Source organism: Labrus bergylta, chromosome 5 (assembly GCF_963930695.1).
Source record: "Labrus bergylta chromosome 5, fLabBer1.1, whole genome shotgun sequence".
NCBI classification, from domain to species: Eukaryota; Metazoa; Chordata; class Actinopteri; order Labriformes; family Labridae; genus Labrus; species Labrus bergylta.
The window spans coordinates 33,874,728-33,897,472 of NC_089199.1; the positions used below are offsets into that span (position 1 = coordinate 33,874,728).

Below are 22,745 nucleotides of genomic sequence, written 5' to 3' on the forward strand. Positions count from 1 at the left end.
AATACTGTCCCTCCCTGTGATGTCACAGCTCAGCAAAACATTCCCTCTCCTCCGCCTCTCCTTGTTCCTCCCCCTTATGTCTTCCTTTGCTTATATCCTCCTCTCTCTTCTCTTCTCTCCTCTTCATGCTCCTCTCCTCCACCTTTCCTTCTCTCCTGCCTCCTCTCCCCTTTTCCCCATACCCTCTATGTCCCGCCTCCTCTCCTCTTCCCCTCCTCCCTCCCTGCTGTATTGTGATTCAGTTGCTGATCTGTTTAACTGGACCTGCCTCTCTCCTCCCGTTGCCATGGTTACCGCCTCCCTATTATCCGGTTACCGTGGTGACGGGCAGAGATGACAGCACACGCACACATTGATCTTTCTCTGGCGTGTTTCGTTTCGATCATTAAACTGATCAGCTGATCAGTTGTGTTTTTTTCTTCTTTATCTGGAAGCTTGATCAATCAACCATCGCTGACGTCATTCCATATCCTTCTTCTGCGGGAAGTCGCTGAAGGGGAAAAAAAAACTGCTGATCAGCCAATCTGCTGCCCGACTGTGTCTCTGCGGGTTTTGTTTTCCTGCATTCCTCTCTCCTGCTCCTCGTTTCACCTCCTCCTCCTCCTCCTCTGCTCCTCCTCTCCTCTCTCCTCCGCTCCGCAGCAGCGATGCTCCCTCCGGGCCTGGCCGGCCGCAGCTTCATGTCCGCGGGTTGGAAGTAGATCGGCAGGTCGTTGCAGGTCGCGTCTTTCAGTCATGGTGCAGAAATCCCGGAACGGCGGGGTGTTCCCCGGAGCACAGGCCGACCAGAAGAAGCTAAAGGTCGGCTTTGTGGGTTTGGAGGCTGGGGGAACCGAGTCCAGCAGGGACGGGGTTCTGCTCATTGCAGGTAAACATCAGCTGCAGGCTCACGAGCGTTAATTACCGGAATACATGGAATACATTGTGTGTGTGTGTGTGTGTGTGTGTGTGTGTGTGTGTGTGTGTGTGTGTGTGTGTGTGTGTGTGTGTGTGTGTGTGTGTGTGTGTGTGTGTGTGTGTGTGTCAGTTTTAAATGCTGAGTGTTTCATTTTATCAGCTGCTGTTTCTGATGATCTCACGTGAACCACAGCACCCTGTTTATGTCCAGACCTGCACATTTCAATCAGACTGCTGCTGTGATTGGCTGGTGCCTCTTCCAATTAATGTATTCAAACCTTAAATAGTCAAAGTGGAACAATGACAGCCTGATATATCATGATGTTGTTCTCCATGAGACACTGAAGTTAAGAAGCCGATCAGTGAGAGAAATGTGTAAATGTAAAGAAGACTCTGAGAGGAGGAAAGGTCTCTGTGGGTCTATAGTTCATTTAAAATGAATTAAAAAGCTGACTCAGTTCTTTTTAAATATCACCTGTGCTCAGGTGGAGAGGAGGGGCCTCGGCGGCAGCGCACCAGCGTCTCAGGTGTGAAGAAACCTCCAAAGAGAAACGCCTTCTACAGACGACTGCAGAACTTCCTGTACAATGCGCTGGAGAGACCCCGAGGATGGGCCTTCATCTACCACGCATACGTGTAACTACCTGTCTATACACACCTGTCTATACACACACCTGTCTACCCATCTATACTGTACACACACCTGGTGTGTGTATATATATATATATGCAACAACCTGTTTACCTGTTAATACATCTTTCTATACACATGTCAATCCCCCTCCTCTTTTTAAACACCTGTCTAATTATCTATAACCTGTCTATCTACCTGTATTCACCCCTCTATGTCTCACTGTATGAACACGTTTACTGTTTATACACCTTTTAGTTTACCTGTGTATGCCCATTTCTATCTTACTTTGTATGAACCTGTCCATACACCTGATTTACAAAATCTCAATACATCCATCTGTCTACAACCACATCTATCTGTGTATACCTGTCTTAGATTAACTTGTTAGCATGCCAACCACTTAAAGATCCAATCAGTGAGCTGTGTGGAGAGTGAGATGATAAAGGTATCTTACTCTCTGATCATTAAGGAAACATGCTATGTTGAAGTGCTGGCTTCTCTGACAACAATGCAGCAGCCAGTATGTCCTCCTTCTAACTTTAGATTCTGCTCCTGAATGCTCTGGATTTGTTTGGACCAGAGAAGGTAGGCGCTTTTAAGACACGCCCCCACACGGCCGTTTTGGACGCCCCTCGGTTTGTCAGATATGAGAGCAGTTATCAGGTCAACAGGTGTTGCAGTGATGGAAGCGGGCAAGAGAAGTGGTTCAGATAGAAGTGATTGTACCCGACCTAAAAAGCCTCTGCATGTTTCTAATAAGCTCCACGAGCAGAAACGTGCTCAAACTAGGATCAATATTGGAGATGCTTTTGAAAAATGGAGAGAGGTTAGAACACAGAAAGGTTTACAGACCCATGCAGAGCTGGATAAACACTGAAGCTTCAGAGTCCACCACATGGTGACCTGAGTGAGCATCCACTCTAGAGAGGAGGGGGGGAGACAGCTCTCTATGATGTTTAGAATTTAGACTGCAGTACTGATCAGTTTTTGTTCGTCTTAAAACATCCAGTTAGTCGTCAGAGCTCTGGGGGTTTAATGACCCACATTCAGAGTCTAAACAGAGAGCCGAGCAGGTGTTGACAGGAAATGTAATCAAAGCTCTCTAAACTCCACTTTAATGATTACTGATGGACATGGACCCCATTAATTGGTTAAAATAGTTAACTGCAGTCTGCTCTTCCAGGAACATCTGAAGATCTATAAATAAAGACAGCTCTCCGATCAGGTGTCACAGCATCAATCTTCCCCCTGAAACACAGATCTGAGGTCAGATTTCAGAGAGCGGAGTGTGAAGCAGGAACAGATTGTGTGTCTTAACGAGTGTGTTCTCTGTTCAGGTTCCTGCTGGTCTTCTCCTGCCTGGTTCTGTCTGTGTTCTCCACCATCAAAGAGTACGAGAAGAGTTCAGAGGACGCTCTCTACACTCTGGTAAAACAAAAAAACAACATTTACCTCTCCATCAGCGAGCACACACTGACCACAGTCTACAAATCACATCCTCTCTGAGTTTCTGTATTTTAATACGATTTTAAAAACCTTACTTTAGCAGGAGACCGAGCTCTCTATTCAAGCAGCAGTACAAATAAAAACAGAACAAAGATAAACACAGTTACAATTGAAGACACTGAAACACTCGTTCATACTTGCAGATCATTTTAATGATTTTAAAACAGTTCAAACATTTTGCTTCTCTGAGTAGTTCAGACACTAGCTCTTTAAAAAATGCGGTATGTCTTTTTAAAGTTCATCCACATAACGGGTGCCAGGGGCGTGTCCAGAGGGGTGGCATGGGCCCCCCCTTGAACTCTTATTGGCCACCCCAAAATCCTTGCCTATTACTGGCTATTTGCATTGCCAGAGGCGGGACTTGTGTTCCAACAGGCAGCTCTTCGTTTTCAGCGTTCAGATGTTTGTTGGCAACATGTGTCGCTCTCATCTTGTTCGACTTATAAGTCGATGTGATTCGTTCAGGGTTTAAATGAATGCTCTTCATTCATGTGTGCACACAAACATCAGGCCGACCCCGCACAAGTCAGCGCCCCCCCCCCCCCAGTCCAAAAAGTCTGGACACGCCCCTGACGGGTGCAGCGTCAGTATAAGTGCAGTCTGACCCCTCTGTGTTTTAAAGTGACCCGGGTTTAAGATCTGTCTGAATGGTTTGAAATGTTTAAAGACAGAAGTCGTCATCGTCAGGTAAAGAGGGAGTCGACCAATCAGGGTCCTGTAAATAAACAAAACACTGTGCTGCTCTCTTCATTGAGTGAATGAGGGCCCGCCTTCAGATCAATAGAGATCTCAGTGATGCGTTCAAGGCCTGTGATAAATCGAAGAGCGCTGTGCTGTAAGGCGTCTGAAGGCGTCAGGACAGACGCAGTGTACAGAGTGTGTCTGGCGTTATTTCAGCCTGGAGCGAATGAACGGTTGAACTGTTCTTCCCCCGTCACTTCACTGAGAGGTTAATCGTTTAGTCGATGGACGTAAAATCCACCAGCAGCAGCTTCCAGAACGCCGTTTGATTCTTCTTAAAACACGAACACAGAAACGATCCGATGAGAGGAAATCTGTCGACTCATGTTTGACCAGCTGGAACATGTTGCTCTGAGGTGCTGCTGAATCAGCACAATCGATGTTTCTTATTGATTTTTCATGGCTCGGCTCGCTGCACTGAGGACGTCTCCATCCAGGAAAACTGAGAGTGTCTGATGATCGCTCTCGTTCCTCACAGGATCAGTGTGAAACTGAAACCTGAAATACTGCAGCTGTTCAGAGCCAAACACTTTTTCTGTCTTGATGGACAGGGGGCGGGGCCAAAGGGTGGCCTGGGTAGAAATCTGATTGGCCACCGCGTAATCCTGAACTATGATTGGCTCTTTGCCTTGTTAGAGGCGGGGCTAGTGTCACAACAGGCTGCTCAAAGCTTCTCTTCATCATTTCTGTTTATCATTTAGTTTTCTTAATGCCTGTAAAAGGAGCAGTTGTGTTTGAACGGCGTGTTGGTGTCATGTGACAGGAAGTGGTCACCATCGTGGTGTTCGGGGTGGAGTACATGGTGAGGATCTGGGCTGCAGGTTGTTGTTGTCGATACAGAGGATGGAGAGGACGACTCAAGTTCGCCAGAAAACCTTTCTGTGTCATCGGTGAGTACAACAACCTGTCTGTCTCTCTGACCTGTCTGTCTCTCTGACCCTTGACCTCTCTGTCTCTCTGACCTGTCTGTCTCTCTGACCCTTGACCTCTCTGTCCCTCTGACCTGTCTCTCTGACCCTTGACTTGTCCGTCTCTGACCTGTCTGTCTCTCTGACCTGCCTGTCTCTCTGACCTGTCTGTCTCTCTGACCCTTGACCTCTCTGTCTCTCTGACCTGTCTGTCTCTCTGACCCTTGACCTCTCTGTCCCTCTGACCTGTCTCTCTGACCCTTGACTTGTCCGTCTCTGACCTGTCTGTCTCTCTGACCTGCCTGTCTCTCTGACCTGTCTGTCTCTCTGACCTGTCTCTCTGACCTGTCTGTCTCTCTGACCTGTCTCTCTGACCCTTGACTTGTCCGTCTCTGACCTGTCTGTCTCTCTGACCTGCCTGTCTCTCTGACCTGTCTGTCTCTCTGACCTGTCTGTCTCTCTGACCTCTCTGTCTCTGACCTGTCTGTCTCTCTGACCCTTGACCTGTCTGTCTCTCTGACCTCTCTGACCTGTCCGTCTCTGACCTGTCTGTCTCTCTGACCTCTCTGTCTCTGACCTGTCTGTCTCTCTGACCCTTGACCTGTCTGTCTCTCTGACCTGTCTGTCTCTCTGACCTGTCTGTCTCTCTGACCTGTCCGTCTCTGACCTGTCTGTCTCTCTGACCTGTCTGTCTCTCTGACCTGCCTGTCTCTCTGACCTGTCTGTCTCTCTGACCTGCCTGTCTCTCTGACCTGCCTGTCTCTCTGACCTGTCCGTCTCTGACCTGCCTGTCTCTCTGACCTCTCTGTCTCTGACCTGTCTGTCTCTCTGACCCTTGACCTGTCTGTCTCTCTGACCTCTCTGACCTATCCGTCTCTGACCTGTCTGTCTCTCTGACCTCTCTGTCTCTGACCTGTCTGTCTCTCTGACCCTTGACCTGTCTGTCTCTCTGACCTGTCTGTCTCTCTGACCTGTCTGTCTCTCTGACCTGTCCGTCTCTGACCTGTCTGTCTCTCTGACCTGTCCGTCTCTGACCTGTCTGTCTCTCTGACCTGTCTGTCTCTCTGACCTGCCTGTCTCTCTGACCTGCCTGTCTCTCTGACCTGTCCGTCTCTGACCTGCCTGTCTCTCTGACCTGCCTGTCTCTCTGACCTGTCCGTCTCTGACCTGTCTGTCTCTCTGACCTGTCCGTCTCTGACCTGTCTGTCTCTCTGACCTGCCTGTCTCTCTGACCTGCCTGTCTCTCTGACCTGTCCGTCTCTGACCTGCCTGTCTCTCTGACCTGCCTGTCTCTCTGACCTGTCTGTCTCTCTGACCTGTCCGTCTCTGACCTGTCTGTCTCTCTGACCTGTCTGTCTCTCTGACCTGTCTGTCTCTCTGACCTGTCTGTGTGCAGACATCATGGTGTTGATAGCGTCGATCTCCGTCTTGGCTGCGGGGACTCAGGGGAACGTCTTCGCCACCTCGGCCATCAGGTCGCTCCGTTTCCTTCAGATCCTGAGAATGATCCGGATGGACCGCCGGGGGGGAACCTGGAAACTGCTGGGATCAGTCGTGTACGCCCACAGCAAGGTACCCTGGGAGATACCTGTCTGTCTGTCTGTCTGTCTGTGTGTGTGTGTTTGTGTTTCAGTATGTGTGTGTGTGTGTGTGTGTGTGTGTGTGTGTGTGTGTGTGTCTGTGTGTGTGTGTTTCAGTATGTGTGTGTGTGTGTGTGTGTGTGTGTGTGTGTGTGTGTGTGTGTGTGTGTGTGTGTGTGTGTCTGTGTGTGTGTGTTTCAGTATGTGTGTGTGTGTGTGTGTGTGTGTGTGTGTGTGTGTGTGTGTGTGTGTGTGTGTGTGTGTGTCAGTGTGTGTGTGTGTGTGTGTGTGTCAGTGTGTGTGTGTGTGTGTGTGTGTGTGTGTGTGTCAGTGTGTGTGTGTGTGTGTGTGTGTGTGTGTGTGTGTGTGTCAGTGTGTGTGTGTGTGTGTGTGTGTCAGTGTGTGTGTGTGTCAGCAGTATTGGTTTATCGGTGTCGTCTTCTCTCCATCTGAACCTTCTTCTTCTCAGTTATTGATTTCTGCTCCATCCTGCCTCCGTATCTAAACTCCAGTTTCAACTTTATTTGATTTCTTAACAGCTCTCTAAACTCTTTAAACTCTTTAAACTCTTTATTTAATACATGGAGCACTTTACCTCGTTCATGGAGCACTCAGAAGGCAGACAGCTTCCATCCAGAGAGTCTACAGGGAGGTTAAACCTGACACACACTCACAGAGCCTCACATGACGACAGTTCAGTGTGGAGAGAAACGAGACCACTGACTCAGCACACACTCACAGATTCACCAACAACCAGAGTCTCCACTCTCACAACTCGTCACCTCACGCCATCAAACGCCACTTGAGAGTCACCAAACACAATGCTCGAGCTAAATGTGGCTAACTGTTAGCGTCCCGCTACTCCTGTCCTCGTCAGCTGGTTTGCTGTTTAACAGAAACGTTGATCCTCCGTTTCTGACGTCTGTCTAACGTCATGCTTCACGTTTATTGTCGTTGCCATGGTGATGTTTGTTGTGCTTCCAGTTTCAGTCAGCTTGCTCGGCCGTCCTCGATGTTCTCCCCACACATCAGGATTTTTGATCCTGAATATTGAACGTGTTTAATATTTAGGATTTCTAAACGGGGCACTCTTAACACGCCACAGCCTCTCGCTCAATGACAGCCGGGATCGGCTCCGGCCCCCTGCGACCCCGAACAGGAAAAGCGGTTTAGTTAATGGATGTTTCACTGTTTTCATCCCTGCAGTGTAATCCTCACTGCTCTTCCTCGTCTTACATCCATCCTTCTGTGTCTGTGATAAACCTCACCTGAGTGTCTGACCCGGTGTTCCCTCCTGAGAGAGAAACGTCTTCTCACTCCTCTGACTGAACTTTTGCACATTCAGGTCTTGTGTTCTTTATTTCAGAATGTCTTTCTTCTGTGAGGATTGTTTTTCCATCTCTCGGGGAACAGAGCTGTATGTATTGATCCAGTTTCTGCACCGCCCCCTCAGAAACCTTGAGTGTAGTCTTTCCGCTGAGACCTCGTCTGAACTTAAAACAACACTTTACAGACTGTAGTTCTGACTCTGTGTTTAAACCATCACACTGCTGCTTAGTAAGAAATGATTCTACAGAAACTTGAGTCACAGGCTGAGTGTTGATCGCCCTTTGCCCTCCCTCTCTGTTTTCTTCTTCCTCCTCTGTTATCTTCTTGTTTGCGGTCGTCTGTTTCCTCAGAGGCCTCTGTGTTGTCTGTTCTCGAGACCGCTCTGTGGTGTTTGTACACCTGAAACTCTGCAAACAGTCCGACGTACCGTGATAAACAAGTCTCCTCTTTTCACCCCGCTGCCCTCTGAGAGGTGCTTTAGGTCTCTTAAAGGTATAAACATTCTGAATGAATACAGCAAAAATCAAATATCGTTGAGTAATGTCTTTCTAAAAAGAGAGTGAAGTCAAACTTCCTCTGGGTTTGTTGTTCTGAGCTCTGTGTTCACAGCCCTCAGACAGAGGAATCCTGCTGACATGCTTCTTCATTCTCGCTCAGACGGCCGAATGTCTTTTTTCACATGAACCTCTCCTATAATGCAAGACATAATGACAGAGTCAGATAGTGCTTTCACACTTGCAGAAATCTCCTAAAAAACTCTGGATATTTCCTGAAGGAGCTGCATGTGTGAACACAAACAGCCAAATGTTTCACTCGGAATTCACCCGGAGTTTCTCCGACCAGACCCCTAGTATTTTTTCCGCAGCAGGTCCAAGTGATGTGATGTGGAAACAGGAGGGGAGGGGGGAACTGAGGCATGAAGGAGGTGTGTCCAAAGAGAGCATTTGTTTTGGTCTGAAATTCTTCTCTGAAAGTCACACATTACTTTACTCGCACTTCCAGACTCATAAGTATTTTTCCATCAAGAAACTGAACTCTTCTGTTTGTTTCTGTGTCTCTGCAGGAGCTGATCACTGCGTGGTATATCGGCTTCCTGTGTCTCATTCTTGCCAGTTTCCTCGTTTATTTGGCAGAAAAAGAAGACAACGAACAGTTTGAGACGTACGCAGACGCCCTCTGGTGGGGACTGGTGAGAATACACACTAACTAACACACACACACACACACACACACACACACACACACACACACACACACACACACACACACACACACACACACACAGGGTGATGGTCGAGGTAAAGCTGCAGAAATGTTAGATATATATATATATCTTAATGTCCAGAGCTCTGAGATCTTTGAGGAGGACCTATTTTTCTCTCATTGATCAGACGATCTGATTGGTTGTTGTCTGTTTCTGTCAGATCACCTTGACAACCATAGGTTATGGAGACAAGTTCCCGATCACCTGGAATGGACGCCTGCTGGCGGCGACCTTCACTCTGATCGGAGTTTCATTCTTCGCTCTGCCAGCTGTGAGTTGATCCAATGTTTACACGAGTTTACCTGTCAGATCGACCTCCAGCTGGTCCCTGCTCACCTGTCTGTCTGCCTGTGTGTCTGTCTGTCTGCCTGTGTGTCTGCCTGTGTGTCTGTCTGTCTGTGTCTGTCTGTCTGTCTGTCTGTCTGTCTGTCTGTCTGCCTGTGTGTCTGTCTCTCTGTCTGTCTGCCTGCCTGTGTGTCTGTCTGTCTGTCTGTCTGTCTGCCTGTGTGTCTGTCTGTCTGCCTTTCTGTCTGTCTGTCTGCCTTTCTGTGTATCTGCTTGTGTGTCTGTCTGTCTGTCTGTCTTGTCTGTCTGTCTGTCTGTCTGTCTGTCTGTCTGTCTGTCTGTCTGCGTGTCTGTCTGTGTGTCTGTCTGTCTGTGTGTCTGTCTGCCTGTCTGTATGTCTGCCTGCCTGGTCTGTCTGTCTGTCTGTCTGTCTGTCTGCCTGTCTGTCTGTCTGTGTGTCTGTCTGTCTGTCTGTCTGTCTTGTCTGTCTGTCTGTGTGTCTGTCTGTCTGTCTGTCTGTGTGTCTGTCTGTCTGTGTGTCTGTCTGTCTGTCTGTGTGTGTGTCTGTCTGTCTGTCTTGTATGTCTGTCTGTCTGTCTTGTCTGTCTGTGTGTGTGTCTGTCTGTCTGTCTGTCTGTCTGCCTGTCTGTCTGTCTGTCTGTCTGTCTGTCTGTCTGTGTGTCTGTCTGTCTGTCTGTCTGTGTGTGTGTCTGTCTGTCTGCCTGTGTGTCTGTCTGTCTGTCTGTCTGTCTGTCTGTCTCTCAGGGGATCCTCGGCTCTGGTTTTGCTCTGAAGGTTCAGGAGCAGCACAGACAGAAACACTTTGAGAAAAGAAGAAACCCAGCAGCCGGACTCATACAGGTGAACTGATGTTACTTTCTCTGATGTTCAAAGAACCTGACTCTAAATCCTCCGAGAGGTTAGAGAACAATGACGCTTCAGAACTTGCCTGAGAATCCTTCTTTTCTTTGATTCAGTATCAAAGTAATCCCCTGATAGTGGTCTCTGAGTGTATGAAACATGGACGTAGCCTCAGTGACATCACCCATTGGTTCCTAAGGAGATGTTAGGAAGCTGAATGATGGGTGCTGTCTCAAACTACATTTAGATCAGGAGTCTGGAAAAAGGCAAAGCGCTGCAGCTGATGTGGGCCTAGTGGGATAGTTGTGTATTTTTGAAGTGAGACTGTATGAGGTACTCGTCTATAGTGAGTATTTTAGCCACAGGAGATGCCGGTCTGCGTGGCCCCTTTAAAGGCTTTGTGATTTTTGATCCAGCAGATGTCGCCCTTGAGCACCAGCATGAAACCAAAACAACTGGCACTGCATTGTTGTGTTAGCATGCTAATGCTAGCGATCTTTATTATGCTGGTATCTTCACACTGCATGTAAATTTACCTGAAATGAGCGTGATCTAGAAACACAGTTAAGCAGTGAGTACAGTATGTTATTCTTCTTTTCTCTAGTCCCTCAATTAAACAACTTTTATACACGAGGGGAGGAGTCAGCCGGCTGTCCTGGCGATGTAAACAAAGTGAAGATAGGACTCTGAAAACTCTGAAAACATCACAGACAGTGGGACTCGGGTGTTACACCCATTGTAGACAGTCATGACTCACAGAGTTATTTTCAGAGGAGATACTTGATTTCTATTTAAGTGTGAAACATCACATATGAAGACTTTAAGGAGAGACCGGCAGAGTGCAGGCATGTAAGCTAGGCTATACGGCTACACAGACATGGACGTTTTCTGCTAGCAAGCAACTTCTGCTTAACAACATGTGTGTTCCCCTGCAGCGCACTGATCAGCTGTTTGAGTCTCTTCTGCATAGGATTCATTTTCCAACACCAGAGGTTACCACTTTGTTTCAACATCCTTTGGGTCAGTGCCGACATGAGCTGCTAACTTTCACTTCATTATATACTTGTAGAGAGACAAAGAGAGCAGCAGTACCGACCTGAACTCAGCATTACAACAGCATGCTGGATTAACTTTTACAGGGTCTTGCTCTCTATTAGCTTTAAGAACAGACCGATGTGTCAGAGGAGCAACATCATTTTCCTCATCCTCAAATGTTACACTGAGCTGATAAAAGCTCAGATCCTCTTTAAATCCAAGGACAGAGTTGACATGACAGGATGAGTTTCCTGTCACTGAAGACTCTGAGATCAGGGACGCAGGAGGATTTAAACCTGACTCAAACTGAAGAGGATAAACACCTTGAGCTGGTGTGCAGCTTTCAATACGTAGATTTGTTTTCAGACTTTTTCCATCAGAATCTCGTTTATAGCTGTTTTTCATTTCCTGTCTCTGCAGGCGGCGTGGAGAGTTTACGCCACAAACCTGAGCCGGACTGATTTGAATTCAACCTGGGATTATTACGAAAGGACCGTCTCTGTCCCCATGTACAGGTGAGCCTCCACCTGTCCACCCACACACATGCTTGTTTTCTATCAGTGCCCCTCTTTTTGACTGAATCTTCTTTGTGTGTCTCCAGGTTGATTCCACCTCTCAATCAGTTGGATCTGTTGAGGAACCTCAAGAACAAATCTGGACTTTCATTCAGGTCTGAGCGTTCGATTCTGACGTAACATGACACCTAAACGACTTCAGATACTGCAGAGACGATGTTGTGGAGTCTGATCAGGGGTCGAAATCGCAGGGTCACTCACGATATGTTACAATATGATGTTACGATATGTTACGATTCCATACACTACAGTACAAAATGTTATGCTACGATAAAGTTTTACAGTTTCACGATCTTTTACATTACAATATATGTAACTTTACGATATATGATACACTACGACACGTTGTGTGCGAAGAATGTGTACAATAGGTTACGATTCGGCAAAGTCTTAATATGATACGTTAAGTTACGATTTGATCCGTTACAATAAAGTAACATTTTAATCCGATACATTACAACATATGTTACGATACCACACACGACAATACAAAATGTTACGCTACGATAAAGTCTTAATGCGATACATTAAGTTATGATACGATATGTTACGATAACATTTTATTACAATACAATATGTTACAATACATACACTACAATACAAAAATGTTTGTATAGTTTTAATACGATCTGTTACATTATGATATGTAACTTTACGATATATATGCTACGTTACGATACGTTATGTTACATTAAGTTACGTAATGTTAAGATACAATAGCTTAAGATAAACAATAGGATACTTTACGATACTATATCACATGATACAATACGTTAGCGTAACTTGCGATAAGTTACGTTACGATGCGATCTGACCAATACCATTACGTTACAATAGAAAACAATACAATGCATTACATTACTTTACTTTTTGATACAGTACGACATGTTACAATAAGGTTTGTTACAATGGGTAATGATACTTTACGTTAAGTTACGTTACGATATGATACCTCACTATACGATACAATTTAATACAGTTAGATACGTAATGACACGATTTGTTACAATACGATACGTATTTTTTACGGAAAAAAGTTTTGATACGACATGTTACGTTACATTATGTTACGTTGAGTTACGGAACGATAAACAATGATAGGATACTTCACAGTATAATATCATAGCATAGCACAGGATACAATACGTTAGCATACGTTACGTTATGTTACATTAAGTTACGTAACGATAGGATAAGTTACGTTATTATGCCATATGATAAAAACGTAACATTACATTACAATACAACACAATTATTGTATTAGGTTATGTTATGATATATGTTTCAATAAGGTTAAGATACGTTCCAATACTTTGCGTTATGTTACGATACCATACGATATGATACGTCATGTTACGATACAAAATTATACGTTTTGATACGATTACGATACTTGGCCTACGATGATGCTCATATTACAACACAGTGATTCTCTGATAACTGATATACTGCAAGACGATCTCCAAATGACACAACATGTGATTAACTAAAAAAGGTGAAGTGTAGGATTAATGTTTTTATTCTCTGCCATTTGTTACAGGATGGTGCTTTTGCATAGTTGAATAATCAACTATGCAAAACTCATCCGTGTTGTAACATTTCATAGAGACAGAATCATCTTTTTTTTTGCAGGAAGGACGCCCAGCCTGAACCGTCCCCCAGGTCAGAGTTCACTTCCTGCTCTTACATATAACTCCTGACTGACATAACTAAGGCATGACTCCATTAATGTAAGGAAGAGACTTATTTTAGACTCAGACTGAATGACCAACTGTCAGAGTATTTGGCCTTCTGTTTTTAGTTTTAGCAGATCTGAGATCAGTAGAGGTAACTGTGTGGTGATCGACTGACAGCTCAACTCTTATTTTACCCAGGAGTCCAAGACAGCCAGCTGCAGTTCTGATAAAAAGACATTTGATTCCTCTCCCTTTTCCTGCATGATCCCAAAGCTTCCTACTTCCTTTGAACCCTCTGTCTGTCTCTCTTTTTGTCCCAGCAGCCAGAAGGTCAGTCTGAAGGAGAGGGTATTCTCATCTCCTCGGAGTTCTGGAACCAAAGGGAAAGGCTCTCCTCAGCATGGTGGGTGTGAGAACCATTTTGTCTTAATGTTTTTAAAATATTGTAGATGTTTTAGATTAACTGGTTTGAAGGAAAAAGGCAGATTTATGAAACAGGGAAACAAAAAAGAACCCAGCAGAATCAATGCTTCTAATCCTGCTTTGTCCCATTCTTGACATCTTTTTTTTTGGTTCCTGCTTCCTGTCTCTGGTGATTCCTACAGCCGCCCCCGGTGTTGCTCCATCCGTGGGTCCTAGTCCTAGTGTGGGTTCTGGAGGACCAGGGAGCATGGGGGGAGTTCAGTCCATGCGGCGGTCCCCCAGCATGGAGCCAAGTCTTGAGGACAGTCCCAGCAAGGTTCCAAAGAGTTGGAGCTTTGGAGAACGTAGCAGAACCAGACAGGCCTTCAGGATCCGAGGAGCCGCTTCACGACAAAACTCTGAAGGTAACAGAGTCAGAGCAATCACAGCAATCCAAGTATTATAAAACTCCAACAGACGGAGCTTTCAAGCTTTCACATCCAAAACTACTGAACAACAAACGCAACCAAAACCAAAATTGGTCCACAATCAGGGTTGCATGAACCCCTCTGTCTGGGTGAATTGTAACATTATTCCCGTTTGTTGGTGCACATTGGGGGATACACTAAGAAGAATAGACTAATAGCTCTGAGTTATGCATAAAACGCACCAGCTATCTGCTCTGCCTCCAGGTCGATTTCTTAATTAATTTATACTTTATTGATCCCGCGAGGGGAAATTCATTTTTTTCAAACTCGTTCATAAAAGTGATCTGTCCTGTAATGGGCTGGATGGGGAGGGGACACCACCTATTTATTAGAAAGTCCAGGCTTAATGGATGTGATTAAAGATTAGAGGTTTATAAAAAAGTTTTCTCATGTAAAGAGTCAGCGAGGGCAGCTTGTCCTAATTAATCACATTCCCATAACGAGACTGTCTGCACACACGTGGACAAAGTTCAAGTTGTATAGATGTGTCCTGATCACTGGAAGGTTTGGGCATGACGTCCATGATAAATACTGTGACGCAGTTACCGCCAACTCTCAGCAGATGGTAAAATGTTCACTCTAACAGCATGTGGCTGTTAATGCCATTGTTTGTGAATCAGTTTTTGCAGCAAGGTTAACTTGCACAAACAAACGACTGCATTATGATGCGCTAACTGCACCAGCGCACAGAGATGCTGTTTGCTCTGCAGCGCAGTTAGGGGAGCATTTTGTATTCACGACTTCTGATTCCGATGTGATTTTCCAGACCTTGGTGGTTGGTGGTTTAGCCGTGATTGCGTTCTGTAGCACAAATAAACATGTCCACCTCACTGCACCACCCTGCATGAAGTGCCAGATTCTGTGTGAATGTAGCTGAAGCAAACACTTTATTCTGCTGTGCCGGCTGTTTGTGACGTCTCTGCTTGTGTTTGTGTGACGCTCCTATGACCTGCAGCTTTTTATACATCCACCACAGAGACAGGGAGCGGAGCAGGGGGGGGAAACAGGGATGTTACTGGGTCACAATGTCATGTAGCTGAATACATTCATACGTTCATTACTGACTCTAGAAGACCTCAAACAAGACCCAGATGTTCAATAAAACACCACAGGAAGAAGGAATCAGATCAGCTTTGTGCAGCTTTAAATCTCCTCTGTCGTGTGGAACGATGAAGCATCAGCACAGTTTGAGGTTATCTGACTCAGCTTCAAGCAAGACAGCAATAACAATCACTTCATTATGAGCGACTGAACACCTCTGATCCTGTCACCACCATCCTAAAATTTAGTTTCCAGGCATTTTATTTAATCAGATTTTAAAGATGTAACTGAAAGTTGTGTAATAAACAAAGAGCTTAACATGTACATATGTATACATTTATAATGTTATCTGGCAGAGGGATACTCAACATTTACACTATAAAACAAATTTCACAGTAAAAACAAGGGAAACTCGTCTTCTCCTGTAGTTAAACTTAAATGGAGTTGAACTCATCAAACACAATTTTTAAAAAACAAGTAAAAACGAAGAGAGGGTAACTAAAGGGAGAATAGAGGAAAGAAAAGGAGGAAAAGGTCCTGAGAAGATATTTATGACAACTCTCATCTGACTGGTTTTAAACATGTCTGCCTCCTTTCTGTGTGATTTTCTGGTTCTGGAAACTTTTTGTGTCAGTATACAAACACAAACGACTCTCCTGAACCGGAGCCATCACTGCACAGTGAAGCCTGAAAATGCTGGTATCTAAAGTAGTTTAATGTCTTTATTAACAGTGTTTGTGCTAAGCTAAGCCAGGCTAACATCTCCCCATTGCTTCCACTGTTTGAGCCAAGCTAGGCTAACAGCCCTCTCTTGAGTGAAGTGTTTGTGTTAAGCTAGGCTAACAGCTCCCCCCTGCTTCCAGTGTTTGTGCTAAGCTAGGCTAACAGCTCCCCCCTGCTTCCAGTGTTTGTGCTAAGCTAGGCTAACAGCTCCCCCTGCTTCTAGTGTTTGTGCTAATCGAGGTTAACGGTTTTCGTGTCTTTTTAAAACTAGTTGTCCTCCCCACTGCCCGTTTTTGTGCCAAGCATTTCAAAAAGCTTTCCTCTGCCTCCGGTGTTTGTGCTAAGCTAGGCTATCAGTATCCCCCCTTCTTCCAGCCTTTGTACTCAGCTCAGCTAGGCTAACGGTATTTTTCATGTGATTACATGTTTGACCTGTGAGATCTTTGCTGCTTCTTCATCGATGTTTTCACTCCTTGATGTTGATGTTTAAGACCATGATGGTGACGTAGCAGAAAGTAACGTTCCTCTGATGAAGGTTTGTCTCCTCTCTCCTCCTCCTCCTCCTCCTGCTCCTCCTGTAGTGCTGATAGAGATGCAGGATGAAGAGTTCAGACAGAAGGGCTCCCCAGGTCAGCACACATACACCGACACCACCACACTAACACAAACCTAACCCGTGTTAAAGCGTAGCTAGCTAACCGTCTAACTATTAGCTATTGACTCGGCCCTGTCTTGTTGGAGGGGCTCTGTTTCACATTTAACTTTTCATAAACTTGAGTCAAATCAACTCAAAGTGGAGCATACAGGTACTGGAGGACTGGTTATAGTGGACGCAGCACAGCTTGGAGACAGCAGGATGAACAGTCAGAGAGCTGAAGGTGTCTCGACTTCTTCAACTGCTCTTATACCTAAATGTTCTGTAACCTGCAGTCTGCTTCGGATCCATCTCTTACAGGCAGCGACCCTGAATGACGTCCCTCCAACAGGAGCTGTTAGTGATCTCATGGAACCAGATTTCTAAACTTCAATATAATTCTCGTACAAATGAAGCAATAGCGATACCTGTTTCGATGACACAGCAACAAAAATAGAAATACTAGGCACCCAAAAGTGGCTAATTCAAAAAAAAGGGGCACCGATGTCCTAGCAGATAATTTGCGAAGCAGGCGGCCTGGGTTAAATGTCATTCCCCCCTCCTTACTGTCTCCTTGATTTCTAACTTTATCTCCCCTGTCCTGTCTATAATAAATAAATGAAAATAAATGAAGAACTCCGTAGCTTCTGTCGACCGCTCTGGCCAGTCTGAAACGAAACGGTCTAATCTTTGGAGGATTCCCTGTTACTGCCCTTATCGTGTCATTAGGAATTGTCTGTCCCATTGCCTAGCAACCTGAACAGCTACACCGGAACCTGTTAACACCTAACATCACGTAACTTAACCCGTTATTTACGATATTTTGAAGTTTCTTTTAATTTTAGTAACGGTTGGTTTTTGACTCAGCTGAGTCCAGATTAAGTGTTTAAGTGTTTTAAAACCTGCCTCAGGATATGTCAGGCCATGAAGGATGCACCAGATGGATCCTCCGTCCATCTGAAGGAGCCTTAGGAATGGGACGACCTTTGACCTGCTGCTGTGATGTCATTGGTTTTATAATGCGCCCTTTCGAAGGTGCAGCCCCTGAGTGGAGACGCCGCTAACCCATGTTGCTGTTACAGATGCCAGCATTCCTGGTGAAGACCTGGTGGACGACAACAAGAGCTGCCACTGTGAGTTCGTCCCTCAGGATCTGACTCCCGGGCTCAAAGTGACCATCAGAGCCATCTGGTACGACGTCTTTGTGCTCAGCTTGATTCAGAAAATCATTTTACTTTATCATCGCTCATCGCTTTCCTCACGCTTTGTTGGCTGGTTATTATGCTCTGAACTCATTCTGCTTTTGATTCACCTTATTTTTTGTTTGTTTGTTTTTGGTTTATGTTTTGCTCGCCCCAGGTTCAAAGGTCACCATCAGCTGTTGGGTAAGACCAGTCAGTCTGACCTCCAGTTAGATTCACTGTTTCTGTTGTGTCACTGTTTTTAGTTGTTTGCTTATAAAGCTGCTCGATCATTCTGCTGGAGAGACAATCATTCATTTATTCTTATTGTTTTAATATTGTTTTTTTAGTGGTTTGGAACAGAAACGGAAACTAACCGGTCAAAGCGATAATGAGGAACATCTTAGAAAATTAATTTAAAGGATGAAGTCTGCTAAGAGGAGAAACAAATACATTAACCAGCTACTTCACCTCTTCAGGGTCAGACTGTAAACACGTCATGTGACCCGTGATTTAGTATGTCTCTGGGGTCATACTGACGGTTTGTAACTGACCCTGTTAGTTGGATTATTTGGTCATAGAGATTATGGTCCAATCACGTAAAGAGGAGCAGACCCCCTGTCAGAGGAATGTATATGTTTGACTGAATCTGGTCTCCAGAGTCCAGAATGTCCTGTTTGTACCAGAGACCCCCTGAGCTCCAGCCATGAGCGCTCTGGTGATAGCAGACTTCCTGTTCTGTTTCTCTTTCAGCATCATGCGCTTCATGGTGTCTAAGAGGAAGTTTAAAGAGAGTCTTCGTCCCTATGATGTCATGGACGTGATCGAACAGTATTCAGCAGGACACTTGGACATGCTGGCCCGCATCAAGAACCTCCAGTCAAGGTAACGCCTCAGACCCCTCCTCAGTGGTTTCCTTGCTGGGAGAAAAGGGGCCTTTGGTTTAATAAATGTATATTTGACTTTTTGATAGTTCTGAATGTGGGATCTTTGCTCGTAAACTTGAACCTCTCTCAGTGCCCGTCCTGGACTCTGCATGGTGCTGAACGGGTTCTGATGTTCTACATGAGGTCATAGTCTTGAAGTTCTCAGTTTGACACTTCCTGTGTTTGGGTGGGCAGGGTGGATCAGATAGTCGGCAGAGGAACGCCTATTGCAGACAAAGACCGTCCCAAAGCAGCCAATGAGGAGCTTCCTGAGGACCCGAGCATGATGGGACGGCTGGGGAAGGTGGAGAAGCAGGTAATCCACAGAAACCGGTCTGAAGCTGAGAGGATCCGGCAGAGCACCTCAGAAACCTTCTGATGCAGTCTAGTATCTGATTGGTCCTCTGCTGTCCCTCAGGTCTTGTCCATGGAGAGGAAGTTGGACTTCCTTGTCAACATCTACATCCAGCGAATGGGAATCCCCCAGGCTGAGACCGACGCCTACTTTGGATCCAAGGAGCCGGACCCGGCCCCGCCCTACCACAGTCCAGTGGATCATATGGAGAAGAGCCAGTCCATCTCCAGGAACATGCAGTCAGTGTCTCCTGTCTTTACTTTTGTTTTATCTGTTTTGTGTGCAGATGTTTTCTTTAGTGAACTCGTTTGCTCGTTGTTCAGGGCGTTACCAGGGGAACAAGAGAAGAGTCGTACCGGGACGAGGATGGTCCGCTCCAGCAGCTCTACTGGACACAGGAACTACACCACCCCCACCTGCCCGCCCTCCACCTCCTGGCAGCCAATCAGCTCTCAGCTCTGCCAGCAGGCCCCGCATCCTCCCCAGCGTTGTCATGGTAACACTCCGAGTCCTGTGGGCGATGGGTCTCTGGTACGACTCCCACCTCCTCCGGCCGGAGAGAGGCACAGCGGGAACCGCTCGAACCGGCACAGCACGGGGGAGCGAGGAGGAGCGGAGAGGGGGGGCGAGGGAGGGGGAGGGGAGGAGGGGAAACCGGACAGTGAGAACTCCATCTCCATCCCGTCCGTAGACCACGAGGAGCTCCAGCGGTCCTTCAGTGGGTTTTCCATCTCTCAGTCCAGAGAGAACATGGACTTTCTCAACAACGGCTTCTACTCTGCCAACGCGGGAGACAACAGAGGAGGGGGCGGCGCCCGCTGTGCCACCGTCCGGCCCTACATCGCACAGGGGGAGTCGGACTCCGACTCAGAGCTCTGTGCTCCCTCGCCCCACACAGACCGGGCCTGGACTGGAACCCAGTAGAGAGTAATCCAGAACAGAACCAGCAAAACAATTCAAAGGAAAATAAAACTGTGATTAAAAACGAGGAGGGAATCTGAAGATTTAAACACCAGCTGGAGCTACAGACTGAAGCATCATGAGGACAGTGAGAGGCACAAAGCATCGGGTGGAGGTCATGCTGATTTCATTCATGTGAATGTTTTAACCTGTACAGCAAACGTTTGTTCTCACTGTCACTGAATCGTTCACACCTGACTACGTCTGGCTACACACCAGAAGATCCTCAAATCTTTTTAAAAACGGGACATGAGGATAGATCCAACCGATGTTTAACCTTAGAATCCTCTGAACGCACACACCTGCTCATGTTAATGAACGCAGCATCCCGCTCCGCTCGCTCTCATTGGTTATCCCATGAGAGGCAACATGATCAGGAATCATAAATACCATGTTTGATTTTTATGATTCCAGATCGGGAGCAGTAAAACGTCACACTCTGCACATGAGGATTATTTGGACAAATTATCGGTTGCGACAAGCCAAGAATCAGGCCGCTCCTTCACAAACATCGAGAGGGACAAACCGGGCCGGATATCGTCTAGTGTGCAGCCAGAGGACATCCTTACGCCTAATTTGATGATTGTTTCGATGTTTAAGACACGTGTACTGTATCTGCGTCACAGCGACCTGTTAACAGTCATTCACAACACAAAGCATCATGGGAACAGCGTGTACGACAGGCCGACACATCGCAATGCAAACGTTGTGTTTCTGTCCGGAGCTCAAACACAGAATCCTCCTGAAACCTGGACCTGGGGTGTTTGAACACGGTGCTGAATGTTTTCAGTGTTTAATGCAAAAACATCCGACATGACTTTACCGCCATCTTGGACTTTTCTTGCTCTTATATTTGACTAAAACAGGATCTATTTTTACTCCTAATATATCGTAGTGTTAGACGTTTTGGGCTTTTCGGCTGCTGATCTTTCAAACCTAATCGTATTTTTAACAGGTCGATCTTTCAGGATGAGTAACTGCACATGTTGTCTCAGGTAAAACCTCCCAAACACTTCAAACTAAAGCTGCTAACGTTAGCTTAAACTCTGATAGCACCGAGGACTGGCGCCAGAAGTTTCAGTTTGAATCCTGATCAAGTATTATATCTGAGTGACCTTTGACCCCGCAGAGCCATGTAGTTAGCTTGATGACATGCTAATGTTCGCAACACCTTTCTGTTAGACCTGCTGCTAGCTAACGTTAGCTTAACCCTGACTGGACAATCTAACAAATTCAGTGAATACAGCAACAGGAATGTAAACGACACAAAGAGTCAACGTTGATGAGGAAAAGCAGAAGTGTCAGGCCGAGAACTAAGGAAGCCCAAAGAGGACTAACCGTGATAACGAGCAGGTATTCATGTCGTTTTCCGGAGGTTCATTTAAACACATAGAAAACCTCCTGAGATCAGTCGTTATCACAGGAAGTGAAACGTACGGGCTCGAGTCAAAGAAACCAAAAAAACAACGTTCTGAAACAAACGTCTTCACAAAGAGTTGAACGTTTTACAGTCGGACTGAAGCCATTATTGATAAGCCCCGCCCACAGAATCCACCAGTACGAGGTGATATTATACTTTATTTTAAAATCTAAGATGGACAGGATGCACATTTATTAACGATGTGTCAGGAGTCAAATCTCATCTTTTGCTCGTTTGCTGTCCTTTATATGTTCATGTTTTTATTCTTAGAGGAAAAACCTGAAATGAAGACTCCTGCGAGCGGTTTGCATATCGTCCGCGTGTCCAACATCTCAATCTGTTCTGGAATGGTCTTTGAATGCAGCATCGTATAACTTCTAACCACACGTATCACTCAACGTCTTTTCAAGTTGTTTCATCTCAAATCTTTTAAATGTGTTTGAGAAACATGAACAACTAAAACTTTATTTCTGTGTCACACAAACTGTCCATAATGTTGCCTGTTGATTGTATTTAAATATTTATTAAAGCTCTTTAACAACCTGAAACTCTGGTCTTATCTCTCATTAAACTGGACACACACACACACACACACACACACACACACACACACACACACACACACACACACACACACACACACACACACACACACACACACACACACACACACACACACACACACACACACACACACACACACACACACACACACACACACACACACACACACACACACACACACACACACACACACACACGCACACACAGTAGTGTAACTGAAATCGAGCAGGGGTCCAATTGGGGGCAAAACCACGCCATGAAATACAATTAAATCAAAGTTCATTTATACATTACACATAAATTCAGGACAATAGAAATGTTTCATATTTAAACAAAACATCTCATAACTAAAGTTCAAAGTCCATGAACTCAAGTTCATCAAAAACTAAGATTTAAAGCTGTGTGTGTGTGGCAGGAGACGTCTTGAGGTGAGGTAACACAGAGAGAGTGAGACGATATCACCTGAGAGGGGTTGAAGCGTTACCACTCCAATGATAATCTCATAACTGCCCGATCATCTGAAGCTCCAGTCCATTCCCTCCAGAGCAAAGAAAGCAGAACAATCTGCCCACTCCAGGTTTTTATGAACGCTCGTCTCCTTTAATTGTTTGGCATCCAAGAACCCTCCTTCTCCAGTTATCCAACACTCTACTGTGCAGCAATCCTGTCTCCTCTCTCTCGCCCTCTCAGGTGCAAACAATCATCAATTTGCCTCTCCTAGGCCACACCCCTTCCTCACAGTTTCCTTGGACACAAACGGT

General features: G+C 45.7%; 1 protein-coding gene across 4 annotated transcripts; it reads left to right on the forward strand.

Moving 5' to 3' along the window:
• Window positions 1–145: 145 nt before the first annotated feature.
• LOC110005330 (potassium voltage-gated channel subfamily KQT member 2) lies at window positions 146–22,116 on the forward strand. Of its 4 annotated transcripts, none has more exons than XM_020660694.3 (19): window positions 146–868; window positions 1,383–1,533; window positions 2,868–2,958; window positions 4,541–4,667; window positions 6,082–6,257; window positions 8,658–8,783; window positions 9,019–9,129; window positions 9,909–10,004; window positions 11,460–11,554; window positions 11,641–11,709; window positions 13,247–13,276; window positions 13,611–13,693; window positions 13,896–14,117; window positions 16,526–16,573; window positions 17,661–17,769; window positions 18,513–18,644; window positions 18,881–19,001; window positions 19,104–19,279; window positions 19,364–22,116. In XM_020660694.3, the coding sequence occupies exons 1-19, from the start codon at window positions 736–738 to the stop codon at window positions 19,962–19,964; spliced, it is 2,697 nt and encodes an 898-aa protein (XP_020516350.2). In that variant the 5' UTR covers window positions 146–735; the 3' UTR covers window positions 19,965–22,116. The 4 variants fall into 4 exon arrangements, with proteins under 4 accessions (XP_020516350.2, XP_020516351.2, XP_020516352.2 ...); XM_020660695.3 differs by having other exon boundaries at window positions 149–868; window positions 13,614–13,693; XM_020660696.3 differs by lacking the exon at window positions 16,526–16,573 and having other exon boundaries at window positions 153–868.
• Window positions 22,117–22,745: the final 629 nt, after the last annotated feature.

Bases quoted from the DNA above. Each gene is read 5' to 3' on its own strand.
- LOC110005330 (XM_020660694.3), top strand. From the start codon at position 736: ATGGTGCAGAAATCCCGGAACGGCGGGGTGTTCCCCGGAGCACAGGCC. The intron at 2,959-4,540 runs GTAAAACAAAAA...GTCATGTGACAG, and splicing joins AGGACGCTCTCTACACTCTG to GAAGTGGTCACCATCGTGGT. The intron at 13,277-13,610 runs GTCAGAGTTCAC...TTTTTGTCCCAG, and splicing joins CAGCCTGAACCGTCCCCCAG to CAGCCAGAAGGTCAGTCTGA.